Source organism: Arachis stenosperma, chromosome 6 (genome assembly GCF_014773155.1).
Source record: "Arachis stenosperma cultivar V10309 chromosome 6, arast.V10309.gnm1.PFL2, whole genome shotgun sequence".
NCBI classification, from domain to species: domain Eukaryota; kingdom Viridiplantae; phylum Streptophyta; class Magnoliopsida; order Fabales; family Fabaceae; genus Arachis; species Arachis stenosperma.
The window spans coordinates 9,357,442-9,371,039 of record NC_080382.1 but is presented as its reverse complement, the minus strand read 5'-3'; the positions used below and the strand labels follow the sequence as shown (position 1 = coordinate 9,371,039).

The window sequence follows — 13,598 nt, the reverse complement described above, 5'->3', positions numbered from 1 at the left end:
GTATTGTTACCATAGTTAAACTCTGCCTCTAAATTTAAGGGTGACAACTGTCTTGGCTATCATAGACCTTACCACAATATAATAATATTTGAGTCACAAAATATAATAATAATAATAATAATAATAATAATAATAATAATATTAATAATATTTGTTAATAACTTATGAGACGTTTTAGTGCAACATGTGATTAGTGAGGATAGTAGTTAAATTATTATTTTATATTTTTGTGGCTTGAAAGTTAGTTCTGCAAAACTTAAGATTATTATTATCATACCTAAATAATATTATTTAATTCATTAAAAGAAGTTAAAAATTAATATTTAATTTATAAATAAATAACTTTTAAATATTCAATATTTGGTGAAAATTTATGTGAAGTCAACTTCACGTGAAATTGATATCTGAAAGCTGTTAGATAAAAATTTAATCAAATCAGTCAAATTATCTAACTACTTTCAGATATTAAATCACCTAACGATTCTCAGATATCAATTTTTAGGTGAAGTCGACTGCACCTGAGTTTCCACCTTAATATTTATCTTAGATAAGTTTGATAAATTCATCAACGCCAAATTAAAAGACCTAACGAATGAATATGCCAAATTACCAGTAACCAGCGATATATTGGAGAAGTAGCACATAATACTCATCAACACATGTGTTATAATAAAAATTCCTCAATATATATTGTTGTATTTCGTTGGTGAAAGATTACATGTTACAAATTTCAACGATAATACACCATAAAGAATTAGCAGCCATATATATATATGGCTACCATGTGCACCTCCTCCTCCTCCTCCACAAGCAGCACTAGTAATTATGAATTAAACAAGGAACTTGTTTTGGTTATTAACCCAGGCATTAAGGACTACCAAGGTTTTACTGACATGTTGACGAACATCATCAACAGCCTCCTTGGGAATAGGGTTAGTGACTTCCAATTCAGCGAAAGTATCATCGCAGGTTCCGCTGTAACCATTAACATTGCTGAACCTGTGGTAAGCATCAACCACGTTGTACTGCTTCACGAGCTCAATAGATTCATTGATGGTATCTACTGCGGAGTCATAGCACTCCTTGCAGACGTCCAGAGCACCCACTGGCTTCTTTTGGCTCTTCAGTAATTTGGCGATCTCAGCCACAACCTCCAAGGTGCGGTTGAGGGTGGCGCTCATCTGAGTGTCAAGGACCTTGAGTGGATCCAATTGGCCCTTCACGAGTGGTACAATGGTTTCGGCACATAACCCAGGGTTCTCCACGCCATTGCAGAAATTATCGACCTGGGCCTTGATTTTTGCATCATCACCGTTAGCTTCGAGCTTGAGGTTCAAGTTCAAGCCGCTGAAGAAGCCGTTAACTGGATCGGTGGTTTCAAATGTGACCGTGACCGGGACGGGGGCCGGAGCGGGGGCTGGATTAGTGAACCAGATAGACTTCCCTGTGTATCGATAGGCATGGCCTGAAAGGAGGAGAGAGGAGAGTGTCACAATGAGGAGAAGGCTATTGTTATAAGCCATTGTCTTCTTTTTCTTTTGGAAAATATATTATTTAATTTATTCAAAAGAAATAGGAGGCAGGGCAAAAGATTTGCCTTAATTGAAAAAGGGAACTGGAGTGGGATTTTATAGTTTCACTTCGTTGCATCTATATGCCCAAAATAGGTATGGGATAACCGTTATCCAGTTTTGTTGCAGTGATTATTGGTCGACATTGGCTGTGGTAGCTTTCTGTTCAAATTGGAAGGTGTACGTGTGTGGTAGGTACTGTGGTGTGTTTCTTGGTTTAAATTGATAAAAGGTAGGAGTTGATGATACGTTGGTAAAATTAAGGAAAATTAATCCAAGTGTTAAGAAGATTTAGTTATTAAAAGAATTTTTTAATATTAAAATTATTAAGAAATTTTAATTTTTGAAATATTTAGAGAGAATGATGAATTTTTTTATATAAAATAATTATATTAAATTATTATTTATTTATTTTTTATATACATATTTTTTAATAGTTTATTATATTTAAATTTTTATTATTATACTTTCATCTATCAAAAAATAAAAATACTATTTATATACTAAAATTAGTCACTAAAATCAATGACCATATATTTTATGTATAAATACATATGTTGTTTAATTTATTTTTAATATATATCTTATATTTCAATATATATTTTATAATAATAGTTAATTTAATAACTATTTTTAATATACAAAATTTAAAAAGAATTACTGCAACTTATTCATCCACTATTAGTAAATCTTCTAATAAACATGTCTTAGACAATATGATAGACATAGCATAAGAAAGAGCTTTCTCAATGAAATTGTTTGATAATTTTTTTTAAGAAATTTTTATGATTTTATTTACCAAAGTCTATATTTTATAGTTATAAATTAATTTTAATAATTGTATGATCAGATTTTTTGGTGTCATAATCTTTCATAGTTAATTTTAATACTTTACTCATTAAATATAAGATCATATTAGACCTTTTATCTTTAAAAAACACAAATTAGCCATGAAAATATCTTCATGGACACACTTTCAAACTTTCAAACTAAAAACAAAAGCATATGTCTTTACCGTTTATCAAATACAAAGTAAAATGATTATACTTTTCGGAATCCCAACCACCTCAAAAAGAAAAACTTACAAATCTGGGAATAAGTGTATCAGCGCATGTACCACCCAAAAAAAGAATGATATAAAATGGATTTTAGTCACAAATTAAAGAAGCCTTTGATTTGAGTTTTCATTTTCTATTTTTATTTTCAGTGTTTTCACCTCATATTTTTACTTTTTTTTCTTCACAAAATCCAAAACACAAAAAATACTGAAAGCAAAAACAAAAAATAAAAAAGGCAAACCAAATACACCCTAATATGTTTTAGCCTTTCCTCACAAACCCTTCAGAAGAGAATGAGATATGGTGGTTTACCATAAAGGATGGCAAATGGCCAAATGTTACCACGAAGAAATCCCTGTACGAATTCAATTAGAAAAATACAATACAACAAATACAAGTAATCTTCCTTTGGTTCTTGTCAAGGATAAATAAAACTCTTGATGATCAATGTCAAGACTACAGTTAACAAATGAACCAGTTGGCTAATTTTGTTCTATTTATACAAGCTATATTAGCCAAACATCTTCAACTAACTCATTGCTAATGAAATTCTATCACTCTCAACAGCAACAAAAAGCTTCCATCATTTAGGAAAACTCCTGGGCTTATATTTTCACCTCTAGCCGTGGGACCAAAACAATTCGCTTAAATTATGAAATTAAATACTTTGGCACCTCGGTGGATTTGAGACTTGAGTCTAGCCTGCAGCCTCCATTTCTTTGGTGAAAACCTTCATCGTCCTTCATGAAGATCTTCAGAGAAAACTGCAGTCCTAGAAACATTTTCGTTCTCAAAGGCGCTTAGACCAGAGTAAGGACCTGAAGAGAACATTGAAGATGTTCCATCAAACTCAAAAGTGCTAGAGGACTGTCTCAGGTTTGCCCGTGTATTGGATGAGGGTATCATGGAATCCTGGTATTCTGTGATGCGCTGCACCATTTTAAGTGACTGCACCACTTCACCCATTGTTGGTCGTTGGTTTGCTTCAGGAGCAACACAAGCAGCAGCAATGGTGCAAACACGTACAAAATCTTCCTTTGGATACTTTCCCCCAAGTTTTGGATCAGCGATCTCTTCCAACCTGTCCTTGTCTCTAAGGATTGGCCTAGCCTGCAGGGAATAAAATACTTAAGAACTATCCAGCATTCCAGCATAAGAACTTAAAAGGGACAAATTAAAGGCTCAAATTGCAAAATATTCCCAATTGTTGAAAACAGAGAAAGGGGCTTTGAAGCCGACACGAATATTGAGGAATTGTGGGTGAAGGTATGGAACCAACCCAAGTTACAAGGTTCTCTTGTCCAGTTGGCTGCGACATGTCCACAGGTTTCCTTCCAGTAAGCAGCTCCAGCAAGACAACCCCGTAGCTATAGACATCACTTTTAACAAGAAGGTGCCCGGTCATGGCATACTCAGGAGCTACATACCTGCCTCACATAAAAGTTCCATTTCATCTTAACTCTATATTCTGTGGAGATACAACAACTCTAACAAAGAATAGATCAATACTAACCCAAAGGTTCCCATGACACGAGTAGACAAGTAATTAGCTCTGCCTTCAGGTGCTTGCTTAGCAAGACCGAAATCTGCTACTTTAGCATGAAAGTTGTTCTCAAGCAATATGTTCGATGCCTTGAAGTCTCTGTGTATCACACAGGGTTGTGAGTCTTCATGGAGGTAACAAAGTCCTCTTGCAGCATCGAGCGCAATCTTCATTCTGGTGTCCCAATCCAAAGGACAATTGATTCCCAAGGGACCTGCATAAAACTCGGCCAAAATTTCCATCAGTGCACAAAGAAAATTTTTATTTTATTTTATATATATATATTGGTGGTCGTGGGGAGGGAGGGTAAAAAGAGATTATATACTAAAAACAAAAGAAAGAAAGATTTGAAAGATTATATTACCATGAAGCCAGGCCTCCAAACTTCCATTAGGGACAAGCTCATAACAAAGTAGATTTTGAGATGAATCACGATTGCTATAATATCCCACTAGTTTTACAAGGTTACGATGATGCAACCGGCTAAGCATCTCAACCTCAACAAGAAACTCTTTGTCACCCTGTTGCCCTCCACTAGTGAGTCTCTTTATTGCTACAGCAGTACCATCATTTAAGACACCTTTAAAAACTCTACCAAACCCTCCTTCTCCAAGTACACTTGCAGGTTCAAAATTGTTTGTTGCCTCTTTAAGTTCTTCATATGCAATAAACCTTGTGCTAGATGGATGGGGAAGCGAACCCACAGCTGAAACAGTACTTTCTGTCCTCGGCTTTTCTGGAGGAATGAGACAAAAGTTAGTGGCAGGGACATGACCTTGAAATTCATGACCTTGAAATTTTTAAAAACTAAAACTAGTACTATAAGTCTTTTATCCATATAGCCAGCTTAGTTGTTATAACACTATCATTATCAGTGCTACAACAGACACGAGCACCATTAGCTTTCAAAGTTCATCAGCAGCAGCCAGCAGGCATATCATTTCTTAATAATAATAATAATACATATATAATCTCTATGTTATGATCTACCTTTTATTGTTTAGAAAACAAATCATGCCCAGGTAATAACCTAAGCAGGAATTAAGTTTCTCAACAACCTACTATTTCTTTCTTTTTCTTCTTCTTATCTCTTTGCATGGATCAATTTGCAGACTTCTTCATATCCAAAAATAAATAAATTAAAGTTTAAAGGTGGCCAAACATAATCCAAAGAGACTTCCACCATTTCCTAGTTGTCATAGAAATGAAATTACTATCAAGATTATACTAGTTTTAAACAGAAAGATATACAAATAGAGATATTTACCACTTTCAACAGGAGGTTCTTTTGACTTCGGCAACAATGTACATAAACAAAGTACAAGTATAGATATGATCGCAATGAAGAGTAGGCCTATAGCAATTCCAAGTATAAGAAACAAATTTGAATGCCTTCCACTATTTGATGAACTTGATGATTCAGCAGTAGGTGAATGATACAGAGGAGTATTCACAGGTGATGCAGCAAAAGCAGGAGCTGCATTAAGATACAAGCATGTTTAATTATGTGCCAAGTTGCCAACTCACAAACACAGATCAATAACTTGTATCGCTTAATTTGAATCATGAAATTAAAATAAATGGCATTATGAATAAAATAAATATGTAAAATCTTATCTGCTTGATTATTAATTTCAATTATCATACACACCAAATCATTGTGATTACTAAACAGTAATTAAATATTTTAGAATTACAGAGGCCTGGACTTACCTGGAGAAGGAGGCGGTGGTTGAAACCAAGTTATATTGATGACTTTGTAGTCACCCACTAATTTAGGGTCCAGTTGAATCTTATGCATTGAAAGTGACGAGTTTATCTTAGCTGCTTCGCTGGCAGAGAAACCGATCCCTTTATATGGTGTAATATCCATTGACATATTTAATGTTGATAAACCGATTACATAGAAATTTATCAGCTCAATCTGGGTGCTGCGTAGCCCAAGATGAGTAGCTAACTCATCAAGAAAATCATTCCAAGTACGACTTTGAGAAACATTCAAAAGCAGAAGGTCTAGCTTTATTGGATAGACACACTGGCAACTCTTACTGCCTCGTTTCAATACCATGTCTTGTTTACAACAATCTGGATGAATAAAATAAGCAACTGTCATTATGGGCTTCTGCCTCAAAGTTCACAAAAAAAGAAAAAAAGAAAGATAATTTAATGCCAATATTTGGAATTAAACAGCTAGGTACATCATCAGGGCATATATCATTTTTTGGAAAATGACACAACAACAACATTAGCTTACTGGAAACATAAGGGGCCAATGGAGGCTGAGCCAAAGCAGAAGGAGTTGCAGCTCCAGCAGAATGTACAGGAGCAATATCTTTAAATCCAGAAATCGGAGGTTGTAATTCAGTCTTCTTCTTGAATGGTACGGAGAAATGTGAACTTCCAGGGGGATGACTAGTACTCATTAAAGGACCATATGAAGGAGGATTGGCTGGTGAAACTGCTACAACTGGTGTACCATGAAAGGAGAAATGCTTTGACCCGTGGTCATCTACTAGTAGTGGTCTGTCTGAAGCTAATGATGGGGGTTGGCGTCCTATATCACTTGCACCAGACTCAATAACAAACAACAAGCAGAATAACACGAGCAACCATTTCAGCAACAGGCCTTGAACATTCTTCAATAAACCTACATTATCAGTAAAAACAAAATCAAGGACACTAAAGACGCACGATTTTAGAATCACATGCCCTGATAGCTTCTTATGCAGAATCAGTCCCTAGAAGCATAGGTTTTTTTTTACCTTGAAACTCTTATAAGTTAAATGAAATGAACAAACAAACAAAAATTGCATTTCAAAGTTTCAACAGGCTACTATCCTGCAGATACAAATGAACAAGCCTACTGAACATTTTTCCGCACACATATTCTTCTTCAGGTAATCTTAGATATACTACGACCGAAAAATGGGTCATCAATTAGCAAGGCATCTAAGCATGCATCAAAACCTGGACAAAGCTTTGCTTGAATTATGCACATCCATAACACCATATATGAACCAATTTCACAAGATTAACTACAGAACCAATCTCTATAAGGCGCAAATTCAAACAGCTCCTACTCCAACTGTGGCATTAGCAGTGCTTTTTTGCCTGTAGCTAAAGATTACTTTACTGGTTCCTAGGTATGCTGGTTCACACAAACAACTAAACCTAGAGGGAAAAAAATGATAGAGAAAAAAGCATGTATTATTACCGATAGACATGAGCGACGCCGTTGATTGCTTTAAAAGTGGTTCAGATCTAAGCAATTGGGAAGAAAAATCAACGGCGAGGAGCAGCAGAAGGCGACACTACGAGCAAGCTCCACTTGTCACTGAAACCGAAGGTGGATCCAAACCGAGAAAGAATTTCATCAACGATAGAGTTATCCCGGCATCAAATAGTAGCGAGTTGCTCCGAGTCAAGCTAACCATTGCTGAGTCGAATCGGACTAGGAAGAAATTGTGATGTTATGATACGAGTGTGCGTCACCACTCACCACCAGTCACTAACTGCTGCTGCTACTACTACTACTACAGTGCTTCTTCCCTCGCCACTGCCAAGTGCAGAGTTCCCCAGTTTTTTTTTTTATGTGGATCGGTTTTTTTTAAGAAAAATGTTTTTTTATTTTTATTTTTTATATTTTGTTTCCGTTGCGTGCGGGAGCAGGGAGATATGAAGGGGAAGGGAGGGTTTTAAAAGAGGGGACCCTAACCCAACCCAACCCCCACTAAGGGGATAAAGGGAACAAACTAACGGTTAGGGGCTAATGTGATGTAACTAAGGAAGGGCGCGTGTGCCTCATCTTCATTTTTCAATCACTTTTGCAGAAGTTAGGGTAGTGCTTAGCGTGGTTTCGGTGCAGTGTGTTCCTCGTTCCATTATTAACCGTTTATCAACGGTCATATGGGCATAGCCAATGTAATGTGCTATTCGCTTTGACTTTATTCTATTCCCATTTGCCCATGCCCCATAGAAATATTGCATCATTCCACGTTCTTCGGTGGGGTATGAATTAGGTTCTGGGTTGTCCCAGTATTTGAGTGATTTGGGCCTTTATTTTCAAGAATTTGTCCTTGCACTCATTAATTTATTTATTTATTTATTATCAACGGGATACTAATACAGTAATACAAGGTCTTCTAAATTCAACTTTGATCAAGCTCCTTTCGTATCAATTGATAAATGATAACTATAATTAGTTGAAAAAAAAAATTATCAAAACCTACCACCATGCACAAATTTGGGCCATCGTTGCGAGCATTTAGCGCGATTTGAGAGCATATGTTAATAGTTATCTGAATATGATAGGGCATTAATGTGTATTCCCTTTTATGGTTGATTTTGTTTGATCAATGTCAATTTTAGGATTTAATATGCTTAATATTCTAATTTATGAGGCCTATAATATATATGATGTTACATTTTTATATTCGGCCCCTAACAATTATCTCGAAAAAATAACGAGATTTTTAAAAAAAAACATCTAATCTAATTCTTGATTTTTTTTACTGATTAGTCTCTGTAAAAAAAAAATATTAATTTTTTTTGACACATTAACTAATTCATTCTATAAAAATAAAGTTCAAAAACCAAATTGATATTTTTTGTCAAAAATTTTGTTATTTTTTAAGATAATTATCAGGAGTTATTTTAAATTTTTCTCTTATAATTATAATATTTGGCAGAAAGATACTTGCTCTATCTAACCAATGATCAAAGCCAAATTGTGGAGGAAAAATTATTAGTTTTAATGAATGACCAGCAGCATCTTACTCATGCTACATTACCCGATTTTTATATTTAACTAATGTGTAAATGTATGGTATGTGTTGACTCGAAAATACATGTGGAAGGAAAATATTTCACAATTTGGTTTAGATATCTTTAATCTTTCAGATATTTATATAGATATCACGATCTAATAATTTATATAAATAAGTTATCACTACATTCATTAAATACATATATAACTTATGATATACAGATAAATTAATTAAATAACGTAATGTTATTACATCTACTACAAGAAAATATATTTTTTCATAATATATACTAGGTCTTTGTGAAAAATCTTGTGTCACAAGTTAAGCTTTATAGTGTACAATTTTTTTTTTTTATTTCATTTTCTCATAAATACCCATCTGTATTCAACAGGTTTTACATCTTTTAGTGTATGGATTATAAGTTCAAAGACTTCATGTTTTACAAGTGAGTCTAACTTAACATTCATAGCTTTTTCCCATTTTGACCAACCATTACTTTGTCGACATTCTTTGACTATTCTTAGTTCAAGATCCTTACTTTCATACATAATGTGTAATGTTACATTATATGCAAATATTTTATTAACAATTGTTTTATTTCGGTTCAATTTTTCTCTTGTAAATACATAATTTATCGACATCTTATCATTTTCACAATTTTAAGAATTTACAGGTACTTGAACGTCTTCAGACGTCAAAATCATATCAGAATTTTGGACAACTACATATGTCTTTACTATGTCTTTATCTTTTTTAACATAAATAATATTTACCTTTTTTCTTTTTCGAAAATTTTTGTCTTTACAACTAACAAACAGGCCTACCACGCATTTGACATAAATTTATTTGGGTGGCCATTTGTCCAATTAGGATATCAATTTAAATTGAGATATTTTAAACTGGTATATATGATTTAGTTATTCTTTTCGTATCAGAAAATATATCAGGCAATTCATTTTCTATTATTTACAAATATATAATCTTTTGAACTTCTAATTCACATTGTCCCAATTAAGTTATTTTTCAAAAAGTTTATTTTTTCTCCCTAATGTTAGAAATTTTGATTCATCCAAATGACAATCTACAAATCGGACTTTAAATATATCTCTAGTTTGTATCTCAAGATACCTCACTATAAAAAGAGAATCATATCCAACATATATCCCCAATTTTCTTTGGGATTCCATTTTGGTACGATAAGGCGGGACAATTGGAACATATATCGCACACGCAAATATTCTCAAATGGAAAATATTTAACTGCTGGCCAAAAACTAATTACAGATGAGAATTTGTGGTAACTTGTTGGCCTTAAACGAATAAGTGTTGCAGCATATAAAATGGCATGCTTCCAAACAGAGATAGGAGATTTGTTCTTATAAGTAACAGTTTAGAATCAATTGGAGCCACTTAATAAGTGATTTTGCTAGTCCATTTTGTATATGAATATAAGCTACTAGATGTTCAACACTTATACCATTGGCTACACAATAGGCATCGAAAGATTGAGAGGTGAATTCACCAGCATTATCAAGACGGATTGTTTTGATTGAATTTTCTGAAAATTGTGCTTTTAATCGAATAATTTGAGTAAATAATTTCGCAAACGCCAGGTTGCAAGAAGACAATAAGCACACAACAATCTCGAAAATCCATCTAATAGGACCATAAAATATCTAAAAGATTCATATGGTGGATGAATAAGTCCACATATATCGCTTTGAATCATTCTAATAATTCAGGTGACTTAAATCCAATCTTTACTGTTTATGACCTTAAAATTAGCTTTTCTTGAGAAAATGGAGTACAACAAAATTCACTAGATTTAAGAATCTTATGGTTTTTTAGTGAATGTCCATGAAAATTTTCAATAATTCTTCATATCGTGGTTGTTTCAAGATGACCCAATCGATTATGCCAAATTGTAAATTCATTTGGACTAGTAAACTTTTGGTTTACAATGGCATATGCTTCAATTGCACTAATTTTGTAAATTCATTTGGACTAGTAAATTTTTGGTTTACAATGGCATATGATTCAATTGCACTAATTTTAGTATAATATAATCCAGAAGAAAGTGAATGTAACTTTTCTAATATAATATTTTTATTTGAATCATGAGTTGTGATATATAAGTACTCATGATTTTTCTCATTCACTGTTTTAATATGGTATCCATTTCGTCAAATATCTTTGAAACTCAACAAGTTTCTTAGAGAATTAGTAGACAATAGTGCATTATTTATTATAAATTTTGATCCTCTAAAAAATAAAATTATAGTTCTTCCGAAGCCTTTTATCACATTGTCTGAACAAATAATTGTATTAACACCTTTTTTTTGGTACAAAATGAGTAAACTATATGTTACTTTTGAGAATGATATACGAGCTTGCATTATCCACAAGGCAAATAACTTTATTATATGTTTTTGCCATTTTCTGTGTCTTCTTAAATTTTGATTAGAGTTTCGTACTAATAACGTGTTGTAAAATAAATAAATAAGGAAGAGGAAATAAATATAAAATAGAGAAGTGTAAATAGAAAATTCTAGTATTAATATTTACTAATATTATTATCTCGATATAATAGATAATTCATGCATTGCTTGATGATTTACTTTCGTACATATATAGAGAGAGATATTTTATTGAATTTGGATTCTCTAAATTTTGAATTCTCACTTTAGAGAGTAAAATGTGATCTTTCACCATTTATTTTATAGGTGGGACCAAGAGAAAATATGAGAGAGAAACTATTTAAGGATAAAAGATCACACCTTATATTCTAATGTGAAATTCAAAATTTAGAGAATCTAAATTCTATTTTATTAGTCTTGTATGTGTCAATTGTCTCCAAGGTTCTGAGAACGGGACTGGTCATCGAACCGTTCTAGTCATTGATTTACTGGTTCATTGGTCCAATCGAAAAAATCGTTTTAGAATAAAATAATAAATAAGTTATAAATAAACATCCTAAAATATAATTATAATCTAATATAAATCTTAAAATATCTTTGAAATTTAAAATACTACATAAAATATCATCAACCTAATCCATATGATCTTATCAAAATACAAACTCAAAAATTAAATAGTAAAAAAACATATCTAAATATTAAATCCCAACATCATGAGTTATCAATCATCAAAATCTGCAAGAACTTGTTGCAAATTTGCTTCGGTGGATTAGGATTAGGATTAGCAGCATCATTCGAAATTAATAAAAATTTTATTGATTAAAACAAAATTAAAAACCAGCCACAGCACAATGAAAAATAAAAAAAAAATTATCAACATGACCATCTCTAAATTCTGCCACCAACATCAGCAACCAACAAAGCCAGCAAAACCAGCAATAATTAGGAGCCAGCAACTACAAATCAAAGCAAAACTAGCAACTACAAAACAAAGAAGTATCCATAACCAGATACAAAATTAAAGACTAGCCACAACACATTGAAAAATAAAAAAATTATCAACATGACCATATCCAAACTCTGCCACCAACATTCAGCAGCAACAAAAAAAAATAAAAACAGCAGGACATTCATCAGCAAAAAACACCATTACCAACAACATTCAGCATTTACCATTCAGTAATTAAAATTATCATTCAGCAACAAATAGGGCATTCAACAACAAAAATTAGCATTCAACAACAAAGTGTCATCAATCAAATCCATATGATCTTATCAAAATACAATCTCAAAAGTTAAATAGTAAAAAGAAATATCTAAATATTAAAAACCAACATGAAGATTTATCAATCATCAAAATCCATAAATTAGAAGAACCTTATGACTGACTATTATTCGAACTAGGTGGATTAGGATTAGCAGAATCATTTGAATCAGGAGGATTGGCAGACGAATTATTACTCAAATAGACATTATTAGCAACTGCTTATTGATTAATACTTTCATCCATAACTAAAATTAATAAATCATAATCCAAATTAAAAATAGCAACAAAACGGCTAGAAATCCAATAATCATCCATAAGACGATAGAACAGAATCAGTAACAAATCGATCGGGTTTCGGTTCGGTCTGGTCGATCGGTTCTCATCCGGTTCAACAGTTTTTTGTGGATTTTCTGATTGTCGGTTTTATATACCTGACCAGATCGTTAATACTGTCGGTTCACAGTTAAACCGATCTGACTGGTCGGTTCGATCCGATTTTCAGAACATTGATTGTCTTGGACTATATCTCTTATTTATACACGTACAAAGTTAACTTTTTTAACTTTTAAAAAATTTGTGTCGTCTATCATTAAAAATTAAACCGCCTAAATAATTTTGATTGGAGGAATAAATAACGGGTATTTATTAGATTGTTATTCATATTGCAACACTTGCCTCGATTTTTTTTTGTTGGTCAATGAATTAAACAACCCACAATTTTAAGTTACACAATACACTCACTCACACACACTAAAAGTTCTATCACTACCCAGCTATAGCTGGGATTCGAACCTGAGATGTGGCTTCTGTGAGGCCAACACTCGCCTCGATTTTTTGGATGTCAATTCTTTGATATGGGCCAACTTTGTCCTGGTCTAGGCCTGCCAAGTTTTGTTTGGGCTTCAATTATTTCGGGTACTAACCAACCAAACTGTCGACCCGCTATTCAATCATCACCTCTTTTCCTTAACCAGAAA

The 13,598-nt window shown here is 33.0% G+C and overlaps 2 protein-coding genes across 2 annotated transcripts; both read right to left on the bottom strand.

Annotated features, from left to right (window-relative positions):
* Positions 1-830: 830 nt before the first annotated feature.
* On the bottom strand, positions 831-1,523 carry LOC130933612 (putative pectinesterase/pectinesterase inhibitor 26). The gene has a single exon (XM_057863235.1). The coding sequence runs from the start codon at positions 1,521-1,523 to the stop codon at positions 831-833; it is 693 nt and encodes a 230-aa protein (XP_057719218.1).
* Positions 1,524-2,967: 1,444 nt separating this feature from the next.
* On the bottom strand, positions 2,968-7,859 carry LOC130932729 (receptor-like serine/threonine-protein kinase ALE2). The gene is made up of 8 exons (XM_057862136.1): positions 7,387-7,859; positions 6,427-6,819; positions 5,886-6,257; positions 5,440-5,649; positions 4,537-4,908; positions 4,143-4,386; positions 3,909-4,056; positions 2,968-3,739 (listed from the first exon to the last, which is right to left on the bottom strand). The coding sequence occupies exons 1-8, from the start codon at positions 7,394-7,396 to the stop codon at positions 3,362-3,364; spliced, it is 2,127 nt and encodes a 708-aa protein (XP_057718119.1). The 5' UTR covers positions 7,397-7,859; the 3' UTR covers positions 2,968-3,361.
* Positions 7,860-13,598: the final 5,739 nt, after the last annotated feature.

Excerpts from the sequence above, each read along its gene's own strand:
- LOC130933612 (XM_057863235.1), bottom strand. The coding sequence starts at position 1,523 with ATGGCTTATAACAATAGCCTTCTCCTCATTGTGACACTCTCCTCTCTC.
- LOC130932729 (XM_057862136.1), bottom strand. Across the intron at positions 5,650-5,885 it reads ACCACCGCCTCCTTCTCCAG|CTCCTGCTTTTGCTGCATCA; the intron begins GTAAGTCCAGGC and ends ATCTTAATGCAG. Across the intron at positions 4,909-5,439 it reads AGAACCTCCTGTTGAAAGTG|AAAAGCCGAGGACAGAAAGT; the intron begins GTAAATATCTCT and ends TCATTCCTCCAG.